At 32.6% G+C, this 27,601-nt stretch overlaps 2 protein-coding genes across 3 annotated transcripts; both read left to right on the top strand.

Moving 5' to 3' along the window:
* Positions 1 to 5,103: 5,103 nt before the first annotated feature.
* On the top strand, positions 5,104 to 9,265 carry LOC136271677 (uromodulin-like). 2 transcript variants are annotated; one of them, XM_066072071.1, is made up of 11 exons: positions 5,104 to 5,259; positions 5,430 to 5,505; positions 5,622 to 5,648; positions 5,779 to 5,970; positions 6,263 to 6,427; positions 6,814 to 6,909; positions 7,066 to 7,257; positions 7,555 to 7,719; positions 8,150 to 8,200; positions 8,634 to 8,748; positions 8,931 to 9,265. In XM_066072071.1, exons 2-11 carry the CDS (start codon positions 5,460 to 5,462, stop codon positions 9,046 to 9,048), a joined length of 1,167 nt encoding a protein of 388 aa, XP_065928143.1. In that variant the 5' UTR covers positions 5,104 to 5,259; positions 5,430 to 5,459; the 3' UTR covers positions 9,049 to 9,265. The 2 variants fall into 2 exon arrangements, with proteins under 2 accessions (XP_065928143.1, XP_065928142.1); XM_066072070.1 differs by having other exon boundaries at positions 5,108 to 5,259; positions 5,415 to 5,505.
* Positions 9,266 to 19,047: 9,782 nt separating this feature from the next.
* Positions 19,048 to 24,596, top strand: LOC136271923 (uncharacterized; the record flags this gene model as incomplete). The annotated part of the gene is made up of 11 exons (XM_066072516.1): positions 19,048 to 19,131; positions 19,210 to 19,386; positions 19,492 to 19,727; positions 20,189 to 20,456; positions 20,560 to 20,715; positions 20,978 to 21,146; positions 21,249 to 21,439; positions 21,533 to 21,772; positions 21,867 to 21,975; positions 23,577 to 24,180; positions 24,350 to 24,596. Coding segments are annotated over 11 exons (2,481 nt in total), but the record flags the coding sequence as incomplete, so codon positions are not given.
* Positions 24,597 to 27,601: the final 3,005 nt, after the last annotated feature.

Raw genomic sequence — 27,601 nt, 5'->3', positions numbered from 1 at the left:
TACCGAGACGTTTCGCTCCTACTGACGAATTTACATTCTTCAGTGTCTTTGCCTGTAATAACACTACGTATCGATTTTGTACTATATAACTCATAAAGCCAAATTGAGGCGCCAGCAGGGTTTGCTTATTTATATTTAAATATTTAATCGTACGATGGTTTAAAATTATATAAATATAAGTAATAATGAATCATTCTTTGATGATAATTTCGGTCGGGGCGTGATCAAATCTATCATAAAGCCCTTCGGGCTTTATTTGATTTGATCACGTCCCGACCAAAATTATCACCTCATAATACTCAAAGAATGATTCCTTAATAACCTTATTTATGACAGGAGTTGGCAGTATTTAAAGGGCCACGAACTCGGTCGTTTCACATTGTATACTGCATGACATGTACTTGTATGAGTCTTTGAAAAATTAAGTTAGTGCCCAATTTTTAGATCTAACATTACGGTCTCGAATATCTACAGTCTGTATAGGCCTATCTATACTACTATATTAAAATGATAGACTCGAATATTTGGGCTTTAATACCGAGAAATCAGAAGAGTACACGGGTGCTTGTCGACTGGACCGTGCATTTTTTGTTTAATTTCTTTTATTAATTATCGTTAACAACCCCTTATATATGTTTCCAATCGAAAAATAACAGAAATATCACGACTCGGTAGCATTTTATATTCACACTCGTTTCTCCCTTTATATATACATGCAAAGGGAGGCAGTGTTCACGAATAGATAAGATGTTTCACTCTGATAATGATGATTATTTTGAATTCAACCCCATTCAATTCTGGATCCTATAAAACATATACACAGAGGCGGATCCAGCAATTTGAAAAAGGGGAGGGGGGGGGGTCTATTTGATGAAAACCAATATGTGCAAAATTCATCATTTGTCAATAAACAAGGACTTTTTTGAACGTTTTCCGTGCGTATATAACTGTATTTAATAAACATTTATCTCATCACTATCTATTTCACATCTATTTCAACAGCAGAGTGCACTGCATTATAGAGCGTTTTCCGTTTTGGTTAAATTAGGTAAGGGAAATTTGCATATATCTAAATAAAAAAATATCTAGCCTCAAGAAACTTTAAAAGTTTCCAGCAATGAGAAAGTGCGTCTATCCTTGATAGAAAAGAAACACTAAGAAACAAAAAATAACTCAGACTAATTACGACAAACTATTATAAAAATGGATATTTTGGTAATTTTTTTTATGTCTTTGATGTTTTTAAATTAATTCTTAACTATTTAATAATTTTGATTTTTTAAATAAAGGTCTAAATGATAGGATATGACAAAAGAATGGGAATAATTTATCTGCTGAATAAATGGTACGTGTGTAATACAAATAATAATTGTATTATACAATGGTAAAAGCAATTGTCGTCCCAGGGAACTTGATGTGACCTCTGTAATGGGTGCGCTACATCATCCGATACTAGTACGAATGCGATCATATTTAGAAAAGTTTTGAAAAGTTGGGCATTTTCATAATGGTTTACATATAAACCCTTTAAACGGTATTTTTGTACCAGAATTTCCGATTCTTGGAAAAAAAAAGAAAAGAAAACTTTCTTTTGTGTTTCATGTGGGTATGAAGGTAGCTAGCATTCCAGAAAAATAGCATAACCCGCATAAGCGGGTCATGTAATTTTCTTTGTATTTTTCGTATGAAACGAAGTAAAACTCATCTATTATAATTACTTTAGTTAATTAACTAAACAAAACATTTGAAATCGGTTTTAAAGTAAAACGAATGCGTGTACTCGTACTTGAACGTCGTTTTACTCGATGGCTTGACAGTTCAAAACTGCATATGAACTATAATCAATTTTTTAAAAAAGAAATAGAGTAGAAAATACATTGTGGATGTTATTATAAATCTGTGTTTTTAGCGATACTGCTTAATTTTATGTATTGTTTTTTCTTTAATTTTCCACATGTTTACTCAGTGTAATAAACACCAGATGCTGAAGGGGAGTACAATGTACTTTATTTCGATAAAAAATCGATTATTTTTTTTATGTAAGAACAAAATTATGGGACGCAGTACGAAATTCTTAAAATAAGCAATTTTAAAAGCATTTATTTGAGATAATACCAGTAATTCTATTATAAATGGGAAAAATTGCTTTAAGTAGGCATTAAACGTTTTCAAAAAAATTCATATGTCCCAGAGAAGGGGGGGGGGGGGGGGGTTCCGACCCCCGGAACCCCCCTCTGGATCTGCAAATGATACATGACGATAAACAATTTGCATATAGGATCAGTAGTAGTTATAAATAACAGTTTAGTAAAATCAATTTAATTACACCAAGTACAATTTAGAGTTATTTCCCTTGATATTTGATAATTCAAATATACATGTAAAATATGTAAATACATGAACTAGTAAAGACATGACTTCCACATTCCATATTACTGTGATAATATTATATATATAATATACAAAACATATGGGCTTGAATCCTATCATAGCAGGCACGTAGCATCGATTTTGAAAATTATTTGCTGCTAGAAAAAAAGTCCCCCCCCCCCCCAATCCGATGCTACGTGACTGCATAGGATTTATGGTGATTCACTCCATAAAACAGTCAGATCTCTATTACTTATGAACATATCTGTACATATTGGTGGAAATATTTAAAATGTATATAAAATGATAGTATTTTAATCTTATATGAATCATGTCAGTTTCTCTCTTTCTTTCATCTTTTTCTCAAAATTATATGTTAGTAATTGGAATTATATTAAACCAATGTTAAGGACTCTGTATATTGTCAAAAGGTCAACTTACTGTCACTGAAACTTAATATTCCATGAGAATATAACACGTACTATATGACTTCTTGGAACCACCGCCTTTCTGCTACTGGCAGAGTAAGACTTAGTATAAAAACAACGAAGGGTCAGTTGACATGGCGGAAAAAATCTAGCCAATGAAACACTAGACTTATGGTCTGGAGATTTCCAGATTTAAACCAATACATAATTACTTTCCTATTTATTTAAATGGTTTTAGTTGACTTTATTTGTTAAACTTCATAACTTTCAACAATACTGAAAGAAATGACGATGATTAAAATATTAATTAAGACACTATCACAGTGGATTTAGTGAAAATTACAGTTTTAATATTATGAAGATTCATTGCCTCTGATCCTTTCAATACAATTTATTATTAGATACATGTATTGCATTCACCTTTGTCTTCGGTCTTTTCAACATTAATTCGATTCGTTTTAGATACAAAAAAATTCTTCACCATATTTGAGTATCTGGTTTGTTGTTGAATTAATTTCTTTTCACTTACACAGGTAATCTGACCAATATAATTTGCAGTGTAACGAATTTGTAGTTTGTTAAAATACTGTCAAAATGGATTGTCTCTCTTTAACTATGTAGTAGAAGTACCGGGTACCGGGAATTTAAAACTCTGCCACAGAAGTTGCGTTTCCACCGAGTTTTCACAGCGTTGTAAAATTTCTGGAATCGCTGTGAAATCGCAGGAAATTAAGACAATTTGGACAATTTTGTATAAAATTTTTAAAAGGGAAAGATGTCACAGGAGTCAGACGGTGACCGACGTGCTTTCACGGCGCCTCCGCGGCGTGTGACTGCGTACCTATGGAGTTCTACCTGGTGATTGACGGCCCTCCCGCCGAGTGCTCATTACGTGCAAAGAGTAATCACCTTGCGTTCACTGCGTGCTCAGTGCGCCGACTGCATACGTGCACAATACATGTTGTAAGGCACTGATATCCAAAAGGACCCAGAGAGGTCTCCGTGCAAGCTCAGTCGATTAATTACTGCGTCTATACTGCCATTATTTGAGTTACTTGAGCGCGACAACGGAGTTCAATTGGCGTTGCTTGATACCTTACCCCGCTACCACGGCGAACCCATTTCGTTTATACTGCGTGTTTATCATAACGCCAAGCCACGGCGCGAACTGTGTGCACGCTCAAAGTAAGCGTCGTCGAATGGCGTTCTTGGCGCCTCTACCACGTCCTGTGAAGATGCCGCTGCGGTGCTCTGCCGATGTTGGAGACTCTACCGCGCGCACTTTTGCGTTCTGCATTTTTTAGGGATGCAGCAGGATCGCCCTATGAACGCAGCCCTGGTGTGACGAGGGTGTGAGCAATTTTTAGAGATAGAGGAATCACCTGGTGCTGTCTGTATGTCAATCTACACATTATTATTTTTTAATTAGCTTTTATTAAAAGAGAGATGAATTATGCTTGACATGAAATGAAATTAAATCTTGAGCAAAGACCATGAATTAATTACTTCGAAAATCAGAAAATATCACATAATTTCCATCACTGTATTTTGCAAAAAAGGACCCATATATTTTGACACATCTCGACAGAAATGCAAGATGTTTCTCCTTTTCTATATTGGTTACCCAGAGCGGATCCAGATACGCTTTCCCTGCTACGGGGAGGGGCATGGCAGGTGCATGGCAGGGTGGAAGGGGTGTTTCCAGGGCCAGTTGGTTGACAATGTGAAATCTGAATTTCTAAATTGCGCACTCTATCTATAGATCCACGCACTGGTTTTAACACTCAATGACTCGTGAATCGTAATGCAGTGCAATGACAATGCAAAGCTAATAATTCCAGATTTACTTTTCAGTTGGACAGTTAAACTATTATTTTCTTCTAGGATTGTTTTTTTACGCTATATCCTGAAATAAAAAAAAGCATTTATCACCTATTTATTTCATGTATTTTAGATTTTTTTAAACGTCTATTCTTATTTACAAAAGTTTAGTCCTTGAAATGCAGTTCTCTTTTGAAGGACATAGACGTCACTGTTTTTATTGTCAAAAGAAAAAGATACTTAATTGGCAAATAACAATAAAATTTTCAAGACCGTTATATTCAGGGACAAATATACACGTGTAGTTTTAAATTAAGACCCCTGCATATTAATTATGCGAGAGAGCGTACCCGCAATTAAAAGAAATTGTGAGGGGGATTCCCGGAGAAAACTTCCTGTTCTTAGCCATGTTCTGATTGGACATAGACCTGTTTTTTAACACCCTATATAGAATTGCATGGGTGAATATATAAATATTTGAATAATAGAATCGATGGCATCGACCAAACTAGAGGCGTGACGAGATACATGTCAGATACGGGCTTCAACCTCGGTTCTTTAGAAAAATACAGACACAGAAAAATGTCTTACAAAATTGTTTGTGTTCTCAGATAAATATTTGGAAGTTTCTATAAAGAAAGTAAGATTATTTTCATAGTATTTAAAGAGATACATTGTACGTATAAACGTTTCCTTTAAAAAATCAAGTATTCTCGCATAAATCAATTTTTAAAAATAATTCAAAAACATGTAAAAGACATTTCCAACTTGAACTAAAACTGCTGCTCATTACAGTTGTATATAATTTAGATAAATACTTGACTTGATCCGCGAGGCTCAATGATGAAGGGTTTGGTTCTCCTCTCGTGCTTACTGAACACAGCAGGTAAATATCATTGTTATAAAATTAGCTGCTAGGTTTATTTATATTCGTTGGTAATGATTATTTTGACATGTATAAATATAAGATATATTAAAAGTATCAAATTTTTCACATTTCAGGAGCTGTATATTATTGCGATGACGCAGGTAATTACTTTAACTTATATGTCATATTAACCAACTGAACTATATTGAACTATATATCTCTATTGCAGACTTACGCCAAAACCAATAATTCATTTGTCGACACTGCGAACATTTGGTGTTTTTTTTTTAGATCCATGTGGTCTAGCGAACTCGACAGAATTCTTTGAATCTTATGCAAGGTTCGAGAACTGTCAACATGATGCAGCAAATAGATTCTGTGATCGTTACATCGTCCCTCAGTGGTACCGTGTAAATGACGCAATGTTGACGCAATGTCCGCAACTTCTGAGCTGTGGCACCATTTATCCTGTCTGGTTAAACGGTAACTAAGTATAATATAATCCATATCTTATATAAACAACTAAATCTTAGTTTGCCGGAATGATCAAAATTTTAAGAGTCCTAGTCGTGGCCATTTTTTATAGATTATGTTAATTGTTTGAGAAGAAGAGCTCTGTAGCCCTATATATTTGAAATTTAAATAAAAGATATTGGGATTTTTTATTACTTAGTTAAATTTTATGACCAAAAATATTATATTTAAATAATAAGGAGGATCTGATGTGTTACTTACGACCATTCAACCATCTTAGAAATGCAATTTTTGTTTTTAGGCACTTTGCCCGGTTCATCGGATGGAATTGTTGATAGGAAAGCCTGTAAAGTTGGGTTCGAATCCTGCTGTGTAAGAAGCTATGACGTTAAAATCAAGCATTGTGGATCGTTCTACGCCTATTGTCTGGCTGCCCTAGATTCGTGTCCAGAAAGATATTGTTTTGGTAATACTTTCATTTTGCTCAAATGTAATATAATGCCACATCGATGGGTGTTCAAAGCGTCACATATCAAACACGTCATAAAGATTATAAGGGTAATAGAACCATTTTAACAAGACCGTGGACAATCGGTATGACGTAACTATCTATTTATTGCGTCAAAACATGTTCTTTGCGCAAAAGCCAGACAAATCGTGTTGATTTCAAAGAACCTTGGTTGAGTGGCCAGCAATGAAATAGACAGTCTTACGTCACAATGCTGTTTGACATAACTACCCAGAGTTCAAGCTTTTGTTAAAATGGTTCTAATATCATGTATAATTAAAGCATTGAATTTGGCTGATAAGTTATTAAGTTGAAATAAAACTAAATGATGAATTTTTGATAAGGTAAAAATGGCGCTTGTGATGTTCCGACGTCCGCTGCACCGGTTACCACGACAACGAAGCAGACGACACCTCCTTTGTCTACGTCATGTTTGGAAGGTAGTCGAGATAGCCTTATGAAACGTTTTTGATATGAATAACTGAATAAGATATTTCAAAATTTAAAGTTTGGTCAATAAAACCATTTTCCACGTCATTTTAATGTTACGACGTTATTTCCAGTATTTTCATTGTAGTTTTGGCTCATTATTTTAGATCCCTGCATCGAAAGCAATCTACACACATTAAGTGACCCGGGCACCCGCTCCATGCAATGTGAGTACAAGCAAGGAGACGGCCATTGTGACAGCAGTCTGACCCCGGGCTGGTACAAGGCAGACTCCCCCATGTTGACCCAGTGTCCGGGACTCCTGAGTTGTGGGGCCATATATCCAGTCTGGATGAATGGTAAATTGGTTGATTATCTATGTACAGATTTTCTTATATGTTTTGCAGAAGTTTTATTGTAATCATTTATTTATCAAATTAATCTCAAAATATCATAAATGCTATTGTCTTTATGATCGTATTAATATGTCTATACGGAATTGTTGTCTTTTGATTTTGTTTTAAAATGTATGATTTTTTAAAATACTTGTTTAATACCAATTACTGCGAAAACATCCTTCTTATCTAAAGTGAAATAAGAAAGAATTGAGAAAAAATAACAATAAACTTTGTTAATTGGGTCAAATGTCATATCAGGGACGAATCCGGGTCAAGGTGACGGGGTCGTTACCAGACAGGTGTGTCAGAGGGGATTCACCGGGTGTTGTACTACGTCATACGACATCAAGGTCAAGAACTGTGGTTCATACACTGCCTACTGCCTCAGACAACTGTCAACCTGTCCAGCCCGCTACTGCTTCGGTACGAGGGAAATTATTGCTTGAGTTGCAATCTCTGGCATTCACTATTATTACCGTTAGGTCACTTAATGGACAATCACACACCTATTTCATATAAATCTTATCTACTCCACTTAACTTACTACAACACTTTATTTGTAGTAAAAATGAGCTAACATCTCTTGCAATACATGACAAGTCTTAACGGTTGTGCTGAATACATGTAATCTTCTTTTATTGAAATTTAGTTCTAAACTATCTATTGACGACTCTCGGGCTAATATACAGCGACCTCGGGCTAATAGATGATGCGATATAAAAATTGCCGTGTAATAATCTATATTTATTGAAATTCAAATCTAAACTATCTATTGAATCATGATAATTAAGTGGCTGGTAGTTTTTTTAAAGCATGGATTGTTTTCATTGGCTTTTTGTTTCACAAATTCTAGGTAATGGACGCTGTGATATCAACGACAAAGGAAAAGACACTGACAAAGACGGTAACCAGTGATATTTACATTTACAGTGTCTTAAGTTTATATAAAACTACAAATCTATATTATCATTAACAGTCCATTAAATCCAAATCACGTTTTGTTGTGGCGCAAGTGGAGTTTGCGTAATTAAAAAAAATAAAAATCAAATAAATATGTCAATAATCTGATATCTAATAGTACAATTACTGAAAATTATATAGACATAAGTGATAAGAAATCCTTCTTTGAATATCATAAGGTGATCAAATCTATCATTCGGGCTTTATGATAATTGATCTGAGCAAGCCCCGACCAAAATTATCATCTCATAATACTCACAGAGTGATTCGATATTCCTTAAAAAATCGTTAGTTTAACTTACAACGAATATGTATGAGAATAGAATATATAGATAATTAGATAAGATATATTACACATGCATATTCATTTCTTGCAGACAACAAAGCACACGGCCATTCTACTTTGGAGATCATACTGGGTGTCATTTTAGCTGTTCTAATTTTAATTTTGATAACTTTGGTGTTCTGGTGCTTGAAAAGATACAAGAAAGGGTATGTTGATCCTTTCCTTCCTACCGATAGAATTTTGTAATTATAAGTATGTAACTTTCATTATAAACATTTCATCATTTGTTTTCAAACGCGTATTCCTCTCCGTGATCACTGCTATAGTTTGTTTTTGTAAGTAAAAGACAAGCAAAGAAAATGAAACTATTTTTGTTTTGATAAAACAGACATGGAAAGACAGGATCCGTTGTAAACATTCAGAAGTCTGAGGCAGACAGAGAAACGACCATGGTGAATCCGATGTATAGTTCAGAAAATGACAACCCACCCCCTTATAGCGAATAGTGGATGTTGGTAAAGATACTTTCAGCGATGACTATTATATATTCAAGGTTGTGTTTGTAAGAAATCAGCCAATACAGGTGTAATGATGCTGTACAACATAGTTACTAAAGGCAGATGTGTGTTGTGTTAGATGTGTGTTGAAACCTGGCATGCTAGAATGGGCGTTTAAAAGGGGATATCTTGGATTTTTTTATATCATTAAATGAACATCGTTTGAACCCTGAGCACTGGCGTCGGAAGCAAATTGAAAGTGGGGGGGCTAGACTAATCATCAAAAATATTGAGAAAAAAGTATTTCCCTAAATCATGGAAATCCTAATCCGGGGGGGGGGGGGGGGGGGGGGGGCTTTGATGCTTCTGAATCCAACTTCTCAATCTTTCAAGGTAAATTTAGGAACAATAATCTTTCCTGCGAGAAACAGTGGGGGGGGGGGGGGGGCTGAACCCTCTATCATGCTATGTTTTTAATGGTTATGTATAACTTTGCAAAAAAAGTGGAGGGGCTAAGCCCCCCCTAGCCCCCCCGGTTCCGACGCCTATGCTGAGATATTTATAATAATCGAATAATAAAGCAAAATGTGAATGGACGATATATTGGGATAGAGTATAGTGCTCTGCTAATAATATAGTTTGTACATGATCGGTTTTTTTTATTAGTATTTATAAAAGTTCTATATCTAAATAAAAAAAAAATTAAATTGTGTTGGTTTTGCTCGTCGGTATAATTTTGGTTATAAAATCTTCTGACTATTTTTACATATGATAACCGACGTCAGGTGGGTAGCACAGCCTAACGTGGAATACAGAGGCTACGTTAATGCTGATTTAGTGGATAAAAATACCATGATATTGTTTTGTTTAATTACGTTTTTTTAAACAAATTAACTTTAATAACCTCTGATGGTATCACGAAAGAGTGTTAACAAAGCTTAGCTTGAAAAAAAAACCCTCAAGCATTTTACTTTCACATTTCACTTTAACATTTATATATTATTTACTTGAAGGGACTTTTTTTTTGACAATTTGACAATTTGAGCTCAAAATTTTGAATTTTATTTTTCCGTTTTTAATGTTTAGGATGATTAATATGGGTATTTTTCATGCTTTGCCAATTTTCATAAATCATTTAAAATGCGCAAGTAAACCATTTTATACACAAGAAATAAAAAATTTGAAAGAATGATCTAAAATCATACCAAAAGCCCTTTAACAGTTCGTTCAATATGTAAAAATAAACCCTATATATTTTACCTCATTAAAAAAGTATCCAATTATATAACTGAAAACCTTTGTTTCCATAGTTTATCCTATTCACAAATAAATATAAGACATATTACTTATAAATAACAGCCAGTGCAACGAAATGAAATCCTCCTTTATCGATCCCTCAAATTAAACAAGAAACATCTTCATCATTTTAATGTATTTATGCATCGGTTATATAAAATATTTTCATTAGTCGATGAATTTCAATCCGTCTTAAGGTCCCGGTGATTTTAAAGGGGCATGGTCATGGTTTTGGTCAAAAATTATTTTTTTGATTTTAATGTTTACAATGCTTCAGTAAGGCATTTTTAATAGGTAAACAAAATTTGAGTTTCATTTGTTAAGTCTTAAGCGTGTTACAGAGCTTAAAATTCTTCGCTATGTAAGCAAAGCTTTTGTTTACATTTTGAATGTTGAAGTAAAAATTCCAGTTTTAAACTTCAAACGAATGTGTTAATCGTCAGGAACTGTTTATTTATGCTTAGATTGAACAAGAAGATAGACAAATCAGCTTGAAAAGGAATTTTTACCGGTATCTTGAACCTATGTAAACAAAAACAGGGCACAAGCCTTGTTTACACGACAAAGAATTGTGAGCACCGTATCTTCCCTAAAACTCATTGACTAACACCAAAATTTCATTTGATCATTAGAAATGCATTCACAAAGCATTGTAAATATTAAAAACAGAAAAAATAAAATTTGACCAAAATCGTGACCATGCCCCTTTAAAGTTTACCATTACTTTACACATATACCAGTCTAATAGATCTTATTGGTTTATGATTGCTTTAAATGCATGACAGTAAAAACTAGGGTAAAATCATATAAGATATTCACTTAAAATGATTGTTGACTAACTGTGTAATGAAAAGAAAAGAAATAACCTGTTGGATGGCAGGTGAAAATGTCATTTAAATGAAACAGATCCCCCAAATTATCAATTGTTAGCTTTGATGATAAATGTTTTGAAATACCAGTTTTATTAAATAAGATAAAATATATTTATTACCACTTCCTTTTATAAATCCAAGTACTGAAGAACTGAAGGGAGTTGATTTTTTTTAATGTTTATTCATTTTAAAATCAATGATATGTTATTTTGCATGACAAGTACATGTAGTTTCTAATTACGCACATTTTTATACAATGTAATATGGATTTTTGGACGTTTTCGACAAGAATGTCGAGAAACCCCCATATGAATCATGTTAAATAATATTTAAAGATAAAATTTATTCAATCAAACTATGTATCAGTGATAGAAATTTTTCTCAAAAATTGTATGGATCCAAGCAATATTGAACTCTAGTCTCGTTCAACCAAACGCTCGGCTGACACCGTAAATCTCCGACAAGGATTTACGGAGACAGCCGAGCGCCGAGTTGAACGAGACTATATTGAACTCTGGCGTAGGAATACATACGACTACAAAAAATATTTAAATTGTTCGTACCATTTAAAATCTGACTATTTTCAAGGTATTTATAAATAAGTTTCCTTGAAAAACAATGCTTTAGCATACATTACATTGATTTCATCAATTATTTTCAAGAACTAAGTCTTGTCAGCAGCAATGATTTGTGCTGAGGTCCAGACACTGTTTCACTTTCGGTTTGTCTGAGTAACTGCATAGGAGAGTTGATTAAAATCAACTCCCAAAAATTTAAGAAGGGGACATCAAGTCAATGTAATGTTATTCTTATAAATGTAATGCTTTTATTATAATACACTTTGGTGTTTAAATAATGATTATAATGCTAATAATGCTAATGGACTGAATAAAAATACCTCTAAAAGATGTGTAACTTAAAAAAACACTATTGATCAGCGTTATAAAGTTTTAATTGGAAATGGGGGTTTCCCTTATATTTCCATACTTATCAACCTAAATAGAAATTGGAATAATTGGGAATACTTTTTGTCAGAACTTTTACAATTTTGTTGCCATAAAATGTGAACCTTTGAAACAATATTATTCACAAAGTTCAATTTTATATTTGATTGCTACGTTAAATAATTAAAATTTTAACAATTGCATGTCTTTCTATGGGGCGCCGATTTAATATTTTTAAGGTATTTTCTGATACTCGAAAATGATTTTTTGATAGAAAAAATTTTGATATCAGAAAATTCGGTCTATTTTTTTTATATCAAAAAATCGTTTTCTGATATAAAAAAATCATTTTTTGATATTAGAGATTCGATGTTTTGATATCAGTAAATGAATTTTTGATATCAGAAATTTAAACTAATTTTTTGATAGTAAGAACTATATTTTCCAAAATCAGAAATTCAAATAAAAGGCGAATAAATTTCACATATTTAATGAATGCTCCCTTGACCCAAAATTAAATTGCTAAACTACAGAGCCCGATTTGCATTTTAATATTTGTTGTTTTTTATTTGATGTAAAGAATTAATAAACGACCTTGATAATTCTGCTCATTTGTATTTAAAGCGCTAATTGCATGCCTGCATATTTTCTTGATATTATGCGACGCCATCTTTTTTAAAAATAGGATTCATTCAATATTTACAGCAAATCGAAAAGAAAGCAGTCCTTATCATTGTTTATGTGTACAAACTTGCCAAAATTAAAACAGGTTTGAAATTAGGCATAACGGCATACATTATAATTTTTACAGGCTTCTACATGTTTGAAACACAATTTCTTCAAGATTACAAAAATTGCGTAACAGGGGGCAATTCATTAAGTTGAAAGTAGTTTAATGTAGGTGTTATTTTCTGATATAAAAGAATCTTTTTTTCTAAAATAATAAAATACAAAACATATTTTGATATCAAAAAATGATTTTCCGATGTCAAGAATTCAGTTTTTGATATAAAAAAAATCAAGTTTATCAAAAGGCTTATGTTAATCTCGCTCTCGTCAGTTTACAAATGAAAGGTGGGTAAAATTTTCAAGTACAATAACTTTTAACATAAACATTGATTAGGAAAAATGTAGGGAAAAAAAATGAAAATGAAAAGCGAGAAGAATAGCTGGAATTGAGTATTGAGACAATTGTAACAATCCAATAGATATTGTCTATACTAATCGACTAAGGCTACTTATACATGTATCAATATTTAACATAATGTTGCTAAGTAACTCTTAATAATCATTATATATCTGTGAACATACAGAAACATACAATTATGATATTTATGTAAAACAATAGTTATAGTAAAACAACAGAAGAACTCAGAACCTTTTACTTTCAACAAGAAATGTCATTTGTTAGACGTCTGGTAAATTACAGAAGGAACTTGACCTACAAATGTTTATTCAGCATTTATTTTTTTTGTAGACATTCAGATAATCAATACAACAGTATATCAATCTGTTTTAATTACTTATTTGTAAAGTGGTTTATTTTCTTGATTCGTATCTGTTTTCCATTACTTAGCTTCGTGTCTCCGATTTAAATACCAAACCTCAATTATAAGAATTTTGTTTTAGCTTTTAAAGTATTTCTAAGTACTCTTTAAATACTGAAGACATCTGACTGGGAGCCCTCTCAATGCAAATTGAATGCATCCAATGCATTAAATTGAATTGATTCCGTAAAACTAAACCGGGTTATTTTCTACTCATCAATAATCATTGGATGTTTTATGCATGTCTTGACTTTTGACTTGTTACCTCTTGTGTCATTATTTTATATCTAGATAAAAAAAATTGGAAGAAATACGAGTTCTTATTTCAAGTAAGGACAAAAGGACATACCTTGGTTTGGCATTAAAATACAAAATGATAAACCCGGCACATTGAAAGCATACTTTGAAAATGAAGAAACTCTATTAATTACACAGACAAAACTTTTTTTCCAAATGGTATTAAAAAACTGTCAACACTTTCGAGAGTCTTCAAATATAGCGTAAACTAACTAAAAACCAATACATTAAAAGTGTATTTGGTTCATTTAGATATATAATATAACATGCACAACGATTGTGCAAGAATGTAAAACTATATGAACTTGAACTTGATAAATAAACAGAATTCAACTTGAAGTTAGCCTAATTGCCAATTACATGTAGCTGATACATAGGTGACGTGTTACATTTGTTTATCTACATATTGTCAATTCTTAATTAGTTTTGTTAGATGGGTTAAATCATGATTTCTTTTTGAAATTCAGTTAATTTTTAAAAAAAATGTAATTTGGAACTAGCTATTTTGCTTTAATCAATATGAATAAGGGTATTGTGTAAATATACATATTTTTGCATTTATTCACTGCTAAAAAAATATGTTTTAATGACCATTTTATGTGCTCTGTAAAGACGAAAACGTTAATAAAATCAATTCAATCTTATATCATCTTTTAAGAAATGTATTTCAATTTATTACACTCATAACATAGAATGTTACATGGGGTGCAGAAGAATTATATACAAAAGAACATTTTATAAAGCGGGTTAATCAATATTAATATTCAATTGAATCGCCATGTAAATGACCAAACGAAAAATATTTGAATATTGAATTCCAAAGTAAATGAATAGCTCACGCACGCAAAATGAACTGTCCTTAAAAATAGCGTACATGATATTTATACCAGTAACCGCTGCTAACTTAATATTCATAACGATTCTGATTGGCTAAGTTAATCTATTAATGTAGTGTAACGCTATTTTAAATATTAGTTAAACCGACCAGATGTAAGAGAGACATGCGCATCATTTAAGGGTAAGATTCTTTGAAGAAATATTTCATGAATATAAAAGTAAAATTCAAAGCCATAACAAATTATAAATAGTATTGCAAACATTTATTCTTTTTATTTTTTTTATAGAACAAACATTTTTAAAGGTGCTGATTGAGTTTCTGTATCAGGGAAACTTGTTGACACTATTTTTCTTAAATCATGTAGTTATTTTTTTTTTAATTTGATTAGTTAAACATATTTAATGTATCAGCAATATTGAATAACATATTAAATTTTGAAATAGTTAAAGTCAAATATTCTCCGACCGTTGTAAAAATGTTTGATTAGCCTTAAAACAAAGATTCACATTCAGTGTGTATTTCCCCGAATGTTTGCATATATATATATATATATATATATATATATATATATATATATATATATATATATATATATATATATAATCGTTAAATCATAACCATTCAATTGATAATGTTTGTTTTATGGCTATTCCAGTTTTTATTTATATCCTTGATAAAGAGCTTATATGACGGCTTTAAAGCTTCAATACACAAATGTTTCATCAAAATTAACATCAGGATAAAATTAAGCATTGAAACCTTCTTTCTGGATGTCGTCAGTTTATTAACACACCAGGCCGTACATACAAATTATCATACCGTGCTAACACGCTAACGTATTCAATTTTTCGACACAGCGTGATGTGTTATACAGTCAGATATGTTTCATATCCCCTATCAATAGTTGCAAATGGATGATTTGGTTAATTAAATTGTATAACGTTACTATATAAATATTGGATTGTTTTTCACAAATATGTTTTTTCTATTGGATAAAAAAATAGTTTGTATAATTCATTTTGTAAATTAATCATATTTTCAGGTATCTTCCGTCAGAAAAAATGTATAAGTTTTGTTTAGGACTCTTAATATGTGCAGTTTATACATCAGGTAAAAGCTTTTAAATCATCTTGAAAGAATTGTAACGTATCAGATGATATTCATCTTACTTGCTATACAATTAGAATTTAACATTGCTAAATTGAAAAAAAAATGTTTGCCTTCTCAAAAGAATATATGCATTATATGTAAAATTGTTTCAGGCCAGGATCCCTGCGTGGAGGGAAACTTTGTAGAGCTCGATCACGTGTCTAAGCGATCGCCATCTTTTGCTATGGATTCTGCACCTCTCTGTGATAGATATATTACAGAAGAATGGTACAGAGCCAAATCTTACGTGATGTCTACCTCACCACCAACTCTAGGGAAATGTGGGACACTTCATCCCGTGTGGCTTCTAGGTAGTCCAGTTTCTTCTTAAATATTCAATATTTAAAACACTATTTACAGAATAAAAAAGTAGGAGAATTTAGAATGATTGTTTTTACCATTTCTAATTAATGTATCATAAAGATGAAATGCATTTGAAAATGAGGCATTTTTATCCATTATTTAGACCCTATTCCATCTCATGGAGAGACGAAAACATTGACAGCATGTGAAGTAGGTTTCTACAACACATGTAAGGCAACATATAGCATTGAAGTAAAACACTGCACAGCTTTTCTGGTCTACAAGCTTAAACCACTAGATGGCTGCTATTCTGCATATTGTTTTGGTACTTGATTTTGTTTTTAATAAATTTTTCTTTGGTAATTTGCTACATATCTTTTTACATTGATTCAACAATTAAGTTAACTATAACGTTTTTGTTGCAGAACATGATGACGCATGTAAGTATCAAATGAATGATACTGAACAATTAATCAAATGCGATTGGATTATCCATATAATAATATCTAGTAACAAAAATATTCACCATCAGGTAGTTATTTCTAATATGCTGGTTTTCATTACATATTCTAACAGGTGTGAATGAGTCAATACACGATATTCGTGTTGAATTTCATAATATCACATGGACAGAGGAGGAATATGCACTTGCTAAGGGTCTATTTAGAAACGACCCGTCTGTAAACCTGATTTGTTCCTTCACCCCTTCTGATGATGACTCCCTGCTCTACCACATTGACTGGTACGTCGATAACGAGACTGTGATCCAAGGACAGACTGTCGACAAGTCGTCATTAAATGACGCTATTCTCTCTGCAGCAGATCTAAACAAGGCGGGAAAAAAGATCAATTCTTGGGTAGGTCTGGCACTATTACGTAGAAACAATTCAAAATGGTCATAATGCATATTAGGTTAATTAGACATAACATTCAATATTGTATATTGTCAAGCTTTTGTCATCCGCTATGTTAAAAAAAAGTGGTATATGAAAATATTCTGAGTAGGTATAAGGTATGAGTGAGTTATGTCATCAGGTTCAACAACAAGTAACAGTACTTTCAGCAACTTCGTCGTTGTCGATTAAATGCAATATAATTTGTTTGTTTTCAGTTTTTATTTTAGAAGACATTTGTTCTGTTTTTAGGAATCTAATTTTATACAAGTTTGATATTTGTATTCTATCTCTAAATATGATAACTACTGGTCGTTCTCTTTTTATTAGGTTAAACATTGCTAACGTATTATTTTGTTCAATATTCTAAATTATAAACGACAAGTCAGTGCTATAACCACACATTCAATTATTGTAACATTACAGTTTGGCATTGAAAAATACCTTTGTCTGTTATGGTATATTTTCTTTAATTCTAGATTCACTGCGTTGTTGGCCTTAAAATATCTAGGACGAATCTTCCATGTTTTTCACAATCTAGTCTGTTATTTTTCGCAGGATTCGAGGTTTGTGTTTATATAAAGTGTTTTTATGTATTTTAAATAATGAACGGCCAAAAACAATCGGTGTTTTTTTTTGGCCGATTATCTATCGTTTAGTTTGAAAAAAAGCCCAAATGTTAATCCTTATTGATTTTTTTTATGAAAAATGCATGTACATTTATCAATACTACCATCACACCATACAATAGAATATCCATACATGTAACATGAACAAATATCTCTCAATGAGTCTTCATCATTTGATGATATTCAGATATTGAACCCTACCCTTACCTTGAAGAGGAAGGGAACCTCAAATTTGATGCTACGCCCAACCATTCCGTTTGCCTCCCAGACATTACATCTTCCAGACGGTAATCAGGAAGTAACACATCTGAGCATACAGTTATCATTTCCTGGAAACACTGAAGCACGGTGTACGGAGAATACGCGAGGGAGCGTTTATAAATGTTCGTTTACAATTGAAAGTTACACATATAACGACAGACATAAATATGATGATAAAGCAAACTGGTACAAAACCCACACCATAGAAGTATCCAATTCAGACGAAGAAGGCTATTACATGAAAAGCCATAAGCTCGTGTTGCGACTAGAAACAAACAGTCCAAGCGGTCAAGGTGCCCTTATATATTCGGATGTTGTGTTTCATGACGTTCACGTAAGTTGTTTAAAATGAAAGTCCCAGATAAAAGAAACACCATACTGAAGACTTGGTTAAACATTGGCCTTTTAAATTTGTTTTAGATAAACGTTGTAGAAGAAAAGGAGGCTTGGAAAGGCAAACGCTGTAGTTCATATGCAGATCCACATCAGAGAACATTCGACGGATAGTAATTATATCTATATTTTTAAAGATAAGAACAATAATATTTCATGAGTTATAATAAAAAGATAAGACCTTTTCATTATTTTACTAATCGTCTTTATATCAGTGTAGATAAACTGTAATCCATGAAAAAAGTTTTTTTTTCGAGGGTGAACGAGAATTCTTAAATGCAAAATATTTAAATAATGATTTGGATAAAAGCATACATTTTTGCCTAAGATATCATTAGCCAAATTAAGCAACAAACCTTTTTTGACATTTCTTACTCGTTTAAGAGTGCATGCATATTTAGTGAACGTGCAACTAGTGTTGTGGAGTTTATTCCTTCCTGGCTTACATAATACACTGCCTCATGGCATATCAATATATTATCATGTAAAACATAATTGCATTTAAATTAGTAAAAAAAAATAAGGATATTCAAAAAACTAAAATAATGTTTTCATTGTTTCATTGTTTTTCATTGTTTCATTTCATTTTAGTGCGTATGAGTGTCAAGAGACTGGTTGCATCACTGGAAAGACGTATATATTTTACAGAAATATTGAACATTTACAAGAGGTAGCAAAACCATTAACTATTTAATTATCCCTAACAATCTCCTGTTTTTAGGAGATTTAAAAAGGAATCATTTTTTAGGTTCAAGTTCGTCACGAAAACTGCTGGGGCAGACCTCGCTGTGTATGCGCAGTAGCGGCTCGATCAGGGCAGGATGTGTTCACTATTGATGCTTGTAATGGGAGGCAGTACATCAACTTTCCAATCTGCAACGAGAATGCTCTCAAAGTTATCAAAGAATCAGATAAAATATATAAGGTGTTTTGATAGTTTGTTTCATTGGATTGTTCTGATTTATTTATTACACATTAAGCACATGTGTGGTATCTTCAAAAAGAAATTAAGTTTACATCACTGTTGCAGATAATTTTCCCAACAGGGACGTATGTTAAGGTTTCCATCTATAACTACGGAAGTTCCTCTTGGTATATAAATCTCGAAGTGTATCCAACTGTTGTTGATGTTGGTAAAACTTCTGGATTGTGTGGAGTACTGGACGATGATATGACCAATGACCTCCGCCGACGGGACGGTACCCAGGACAATATCAACTCATTCAGCTACTACGATCCTCCCGATGATTTTTCCCGTTCATGGCAGTTAGTTTATATTAATTTTTCATTTTCCACAACGATAATTGTAGTTACGTGTTTTACAAGAACTCGAAATCAAAGGATTGTTAAGTATAAGTATAACGTACAATTAAAATCTTGTTTTAATATCGATGACTTTATTGGGAACATTTTGTCTCGGGGAGAAAAAAACCCAGCTCTCAGATAAAAAATAGTTTCAAAACATTTTACAGAATTTTGGTGGTCTACAAACTATTCAACAGATTTACAATAACTTTTTTTTAGAAAAGAGTTAGAAAGCTAAAGACTTATAAAGTAATGTGAAATTTCTTATGTAAAAGTTTTATTAGTTTTAATATTATTTATTTCTAAACGATCACCTCTTACGGAGGTAAATTGTTTTTAAAATGGCCACAAACATCTAGACTTTAACATGTACAAAATTGGGTGGCAGAAAGTTTCATTTCAGTATCATTGTCTTTTCACAGACTTCCCGAAGGTAGTACTGAAGATCTTCTATCAATGTCACAGAATGTGTTTGATCAGCTGACATCTCTATCTGCAAATACTCACAAACTTTGCACTTGTGATAATGAAAAAACCTATTGTAGTTACAAGCAATACAAAGAATGTGAAACAAACAACAGAGGCCGAGAGTTCCATTGTGTCTTGCATAGCAAATCAAGAGAAAACAGAGACTTGGAATTTTTCTCACGATTTCAAAGAAACATTCACGTGATAAATGAGGATGTTGGTGTAAGTGTTTGTCTACCTTTGTGAACGTTTTGTATACAGATGAAGTAAGCCTTGATGTTAGTTTTAGGATCATTTGTAAAATTGATTCAATGTTTTCCAACAGTTTGTACAGCGAATAAAAAGACAGGCATTAAATGAACTAGATGCTTATGACATTTGTAACGACGCATTTCAACAATCAGCATACTTCGACACCTGTATCCAAGTTGTTCCCAACTTCAGCAATGATACCTTAGTTAACTGTATAAATGACCTTGTTGTAAGTAATAACACAATGAATTATGACACATCAAGCATTTTGTTTTCGAATTTCAAACAATTAAAGACATTGCATATCATTAATTGTAATTCTTGTTTGAGTTTGGTGCACTGTAAAGCTTTTAATTTGTATTTTTGTTTTTCGGACAAACAACGATCCTTCATTATACGTCAACTAGAATGAATAGAGTAGCAAAGGTTGTTTCAACGGATGTGTAGGCATTGATACATTTCACATTTTCCTTTTCAAATCGTTTTAACAGATGACTGGAAACCATAATCTGACCCAGTTACACCTGGACATAGCTCTTGGACAATGTCAAACCTATATTCTGCTTAATTCTACACTAGTGAATGAACATCCCGATATCACAACAGTGATCGTCAATTTATGTCCAAATAACTGCAGCAACCGAGGAATTTGTTCATCAGGTAAGAAACACTATGAAATAATCCCCAGTTGATTGTGTGTTGATTAATGTTGTTAAAACCATATTACAATTAATTGTTACAATTTTCTGTTTTGTTGTTTAGGAAACTGCACCTGCGATTTTGGATTTAGTGGAAGTGATTGCTCCTTTGACGCGTTGTCTCCGCCTACAATTACAAGATTATCCGGTGATGGTGTTTGTGACAAATCGTCGGAATCCTGTGATGACATCACACTTTATGGACACTACTTCTTGGAGAATATGGGAACAACTTGCCATGTGACCAGGGAGGAGGTAATGCGTGTAAAGTAATTTGAATTACTTCAACAAAATTATTCAATTATTAAAACAGCTAATTGGTTCATATATATTATTCATATTTAACAGATAGATGAAAACAATACTATAACGTCACAAGCCTCGTACACAATAGAATTACAGGAGAGGACCCTTTATGAGGGATTCTGTAGCCTCGAATATGGTCCTGAAACGTCGTTTTACACTACTTTCCATTTTAATCTGTCTAATGATGGAACTCAATTCTCGCCCCAGTATACTGTTTATGTATATCAATCAGCTTGTCAGACGTTTCAAAACATTTCTGGGAACATAAAAGTTACCGTACAGGTAAATACAATAGCTGAAAATTAAAAAAAGGCCTAAAAAGGTTGATTGTTTGTTATGTTAAATTTATATTATCGTTGCTGTCACATGTTTTCAGATTGGCTATTGTTACATAAATGGATCTTGCATACAAAGTGGGACATTAAAAAGTAACGACAGCTGTTGGCAGTGTTCGGTCCAGTCCAATGCATATAACTGGACATGGGGTATGTGCGACCATTCAATGAATACTGTAGCTGACCCTCATTTCAAAGTGTCAGATTTGGATTTTTCTAAATTTTAAAAAAAATTGATGAAGACATATATATATATATATATATATATATATATATATATATATATATATATATATATATATATCACATGTTTATCCCAATATACGGTGGATATCACTCATGGTATAAATTTTTGATATTCCACTGTGTGTTCTTACGCCACGTGACGTCATAGTTAACCATTACGTAGGTTTAGACGGTTGATTGACGTAGAATGAAAAAGTAAATAATTAATTCAGTTGAGGGGTGTTGAGATATAAATTTGAAACATTTAATGTTGTTTCAGTAATTTGTCATGAATTCATAAAAAAAATGTTAGAAAATGAATGTCTGTTTGTTAAACTTCAAGGAACTTTTTTTTTCCATGCGTAACGTTGTTGACGTGTTGTAAATAATGTGTTATGCGGCTAACAATCACAATTTTTACAGAAAAAGTTGGGATTAACAAAATACTTGCTAAAACATCTGATAAAAAGAATCTCTCATGATTTGCGATGGTATATGATTTTTATTCAACTCGCCAAGGCTTGGGGATAGAAAACACACAACTCGTTGGATAAAAATCATATACCATCGCAAATCATGAGAGATCATATATATATATTGTTGTATGACGTCACTTGCCAAACTGTATTCATATTGTGACGTCATAGTATATGTTCTACGTTGTGTTGCTATAGACAATAAACACCGACTGATGAAGACCGGTAACACGGTCGAAATATTTTGAAACAGTGTTTTAAAAGTTTTTTTATTATATATATATATATATATATATATATATATATATATATATATATATATATATATATATATATATATATATATATATATATAACGTTTGTTATTTCTGTTACAATTTGAAATCCACTGAAGAGCCGATCAGGTGAAAGCGCTCTGGATTAAATTTGAAAGATACACATTGCATAGCTACAAACATATATAACAAGCACAAACATTGCAATAACTCTCAAATTGACATATACCTGCCCATAGTGAATGATAAAGCTTGTTATATATGTTTGTATCTATGCAATGTGTATCGTTCCGATCCTCTCAGATTGTCGTTTAACTGTATTCCACCTGTATCTCAAGCGACTGTGTAGTGCGCGGCCAGCGCGCTAGGTTCCGTTCGTTATCGAAAGCAAGATTTTTGTCTTGCCTAGATAGCCGAGTGGGGAGCGCGGTGGCCGCTCACTGCTAGGAGAATGGGTTCCAGAGGTCGTGAGTTCAAGCCTCGGTCGGGGCGGATGGTGGAACTCCAACAAAAGTGAATTTCTCTGTGCTTTATATATATCTTTATCATTCACTATGGGCAGGTATATGTCAATTTGAGAGTTATTGCAATGTTTGTGCTTGTTATATATATATATATATATATATATATATATAAGGTATTACATATACATGTATATCATGTTGACCCGAAGATATTTTCATTTTAAAATTTCGTTTCTTGTTTTTCGTTAAAAATGTGAATTTTTTCCTTAAATAAGGATTGATTGATATTAATTTACGTATGTATGTTTTAGGCTGTACCAATACAGAAACGACATTCATGCCAACAACGTTTCCTGCAAAAGCTTCGACAACATTAATATCTTCAACTGCTTCATCCCCAACAATTCGACCTCAGTTAACATTTTCCACAACATCATTCACATCAACATCCACATCATCCATAGCAACATTCAAGTCAACTTTATCGCCCTCAGCAACGTTATCCCAAACAACAGGATCACCCCCATCGAAAGGACCATCGACTTCCACTACCTCTGATGTTAAAAACACGTCTTCGAGAACACAGTCAATATATTCAATTTCAAGTACAACAATAACCACTGAATTTCAAACGCCTGCTTCTACTACAAGACAACCTGAATCAAACGACGTCTTTACATCAACTGCTTCGTCTACGACTTCATCTTTACCAACTAAAATGTCTACTGTAAAAGTTTCGTCATCTGGAAGAACTTCTACCTTGGGTAACACTAATGACGAACAAACAAACACACAGACTACCCAGAAAGAAGAAATGTCGGCGGTAGCTATAGGGCTGATCATTGCAGTTGTTGTTGTCGCTACTGTTATTGTTGCCTTAGTTGGAAACATGCTGAAACAGAAGATTTTTAAAAAGCAAGTAATTAATGCATATGTTTAAAACAGTTATGTCATATCATCTTGATAAAATACCTTTTTGTTGCTTCTTAATTCGTAAATAAGGATAACAATAATTTATGTTATGTGACATATATCTCTGAAATATTTATCACATCTCAACAATGAATAATTTGTTTGCTTTCAGGAAAGATAATGAACATTCACCGCTTGACACCTCTATAGAAGATAACGTGAACATTTACCCAGACAGCAACAGAGCAATGGCTAACAGAGGTAACTTTAACCCCGCTGACCCCCTGCAGTTTGATTCGCCAGCCGACAAGTTCTCGAGACCACCGTCAGCAGCATCTACGAGCATGCTTCCTCCCCATCATGATTTCAGGAAAATATACGATCAGAGACATCTTGATGAACTATTTAGCGCCAAATGATACTAAGAATTTTGAATATAATAAAAGAAGTATTCTTTTGTAATTTACATTGTTTATTATTAAGGTCTTCCGTTTCCAACGGAAGACCTTATTGTTTTTCTTAGGTTTCTTTTTCCCTATTATTAGGGTCTTCCGTCTTCAGCGGAAGACCCTTCTATTATTCTATTGTTTCTTTTTCACTTTTCTTATTGTTATTAAGGTCTTCCGTTTCCAACGGAAGACCTTATTGTTATTGCTTTGTTTCTTTTTCCCTATTCTTCTATATTATTATTATTTTTTTTTCTTACAAATTTTGTGCACGCGAGATCTCGAGAACTACTCAATTGATTTTCATGAAACTTTAGGATCTAATAGAAGATGATATGAACCGTATTGCAATTTTTTTTTATTGATGACGTCACTTCCGGTTTTGAGATATAGTCGTTTTATCGATTTTCAGAGGGGTATTTTGTCGGCAGTACTCCTCTTAAACTATAGCAGATATAAACTTGAAATTTTCAGCGATGGTAGACGGAAGACTGAAAATGTGCATGAAGGTTTAAAATCATTTCGATCGCAAAAAGTGTCGAAGCTCGCCTGCACCCGAAAATTGAGATTAAAAAAACGTCGTAATTTTTTGTAGTTTTCTTTAATTATCTCTTTTCTGAAAAATATTTTGTTAAGACATGTAATGTAAAAAGAGTTTCTATTTACAAGACCTTTCTTTTAAAATTAAGAAAAAGGGGCTGGCCCCTCAAATTAGGGAACCAAAGGGCTCTAAAGTCTTTAATCTGTAGCCCTTTACTGAACGATATTTTGTGAAATGTTATAGAAGCAAATATGTTTATCTCACAGTTATGTATCCAAACAATGTAATGATTTTTCCATGTGTTACGTAATTAAGGGTTTTTAGGGGCCAAAAGTCAAAATTTTGATCACCCATATCTCAGAAAGGAAAAATATTTTGTAATGCAATACAGAGGAAAAATTGTTCAAATTAATGTTCTTAACAATATGCAACCTTCAAAATTTTGTTAAACGGCCCCCATAAGGAGATAAAGGATCGGCCCCTAAAACCTTCTTTCTCATATATCTCCAAAATGGTAACGAATTTCTAAACACTTGTTGAACAAAATTTGTTTAGAATTAAATGAACTTTCATTTAATATGAAAAAAAGGGACTGGCCCCTCAAATAAGGGGACCAAAGGGCTCTAAAGTCTTTCATCCGTAGCCCTTTACTGAGAGATATTTTGTGAACAGTTATAGAAGCAAATATGTTTATGTTACAGTTATGCATCCAAGCAATGTAATGATTTCGTAATTAAAGGTTTTTAGGGACCAAAAGTACCAAATTTTGATCACCCATATCTCAGAAAGGAAAAATATTTTGTAATGCAATACAGTGGACCTTCTTTCTCATATATCTCCAGAACGCTAACGAATTTTTAAACACTTGTTGTTGACAAAATGTTTTCAGAATTAAATGTTCTTTCATTTGATTCCAAGAAAAAGGGGCTGGCCCCTTAAATTAGGGGATCAAAGGGCTCGAACTTTTTTATATATAGCCCTTTAATGAGAGCCATTTTGTGAAAGGTTATTAATGCTAGATTAGGAATAATACGTTTCTATATCCTTACATTATAATTATTTTCTCTTGCGTTACCCAATTACGGTTTTTAGGGACCAGATGTAAACAAAATTAATCTTTTCAATCTTAAATGGAAGAAATTCAAGCATGTAAAAAAGCAATGTAATAGAACTTATAAAAAGCGATGCAATGAAGCATTAGTACTTCACTCCTGTTTCCATATAATGTTTTGCTGTCGAGAATCAAAGAAGATGATGTCATATTTTCTTCTAAAATCGGACGGAACACCTCATCGTTGCTCGCAACGAGATCGTGTCTAGTTATTTTTGGGGGTTTTTTCTTACAAATTTTGTGCATGCGAGTTCTCAGAAATGGCTCGGCCGATTTTCATGAAACTTTTAGATCTGATAGATATTGATCTGAACCTTATTGGAAATTTTTTATTTTAATGACGCCATTTCCGTTCGGGAGATATTTACGTTTTAGCTATTTTTGGAGGGTCAGCTTGTCCGTCGTACTCCTCCTAAATGACAAAAGATATCAAATTCAAATTTTCAGGAATTGTAGACAAATAATTGTAGTTTTGTCTAAAGTCAATCATTTATGTCTGGCACAAAAGACGCCGAAGCTCGCCTGGACCCAAAAATTGAGATGTAAAAAATATAGTGATTTTTCTTGGTTTTCTTCATCTATCTTTTTAATCAAAAATATTTTGTTAAGACATGTAGAACAATTAAAATTTATTTTTGAAAGATCTTTCAGAGGACATCAAGAAAAAGGGGCTGGCCCCTCAATTTAGGGACCAAAACGTCTCTGAAATCTTTCTTCCATAGCACTTTACTGAGAAATATTTTATAATATATTTAAGAAGTAAAAATGTTCATCTTACACATATAAAACTAAACATTATATAAATGTTATCATGCGTTACGTAATTAGGGGTTTTAAGGGGCCAGAAATCCAAAAATTCGATCAATTATATCTCAAAAAGGACAAATTATTTTAAGAAGCAATATAGAATAAAAGATGCTTAGAATGATGTTTTAAACAATATTCAATTATAAAATTTTTGTTATCTGGCCCCAAAAAGGAGGTCAGCCCCTAAAATGTCCTATCCCAGATAGCTAAAAAACGGTAACGAATTTCTTAACGCTTGTTGAATAAAATATGTTTAATATCAAAAGACCTTTCATTTGATGTCAAGAAAAAGGGGCTGGCCCTTTATTTAAGGGCCCAAAGGGGCTCTGAAGTCTTTCTTACATAGCACTTTACTGAGAAATATTTTATAATATATTTAAGAAGTAAAAATGTTCATCTTACACATATAAAACTAAACATTATATAAATGGTATCATGCGTTACGTAATTAGGGGTTTTAAGGGGCCAGAAATCCAAAAATTCGATCAATTATATCTCAAAAAGGACAAATATTTAAAA

This window comes from Magallana gigas, chromosome 9, assembly GCF_963853765.1.
Source record: "Magallana gigas chromosome 9, xbMagGiga1.1, whole genome shotgun sequence".
NCBI lineage: Eukaryota > Metazoa > Mollusca > Bivalvia > Ostreida > Ostreidae > Magallana > Magallana gigas.
Note: the sequence above shows the minus strand (reverse complement) of the source record. Positions and strands in the feature narration are given on the sequence as shown.

Bases quoted from the DNA above. Each gene is read 5' to 3' on its own strand.
- LOC136271677 (XM_066072071.1), top strand. From the start codon at position 5,460: ATGATGAAGGGTTTGGTTCTCCTCTCGTGCTTACTGAACACAGCAG. The intron at 5,971-6,262 runs GTAACTAAGTAT...TTTTGTTTTTAG, and splicing joins TTATCCTGTCTGGTTAAACG to GCACTTTGCCCGGTTCATCG. The intron at 8,749-8,930 runs GTATGTTGATCC...TTGATAAAACAG, and splicing joins TTGAAAAGATACAAGAAAGG to ACATGGAAAGACAGGATCCG.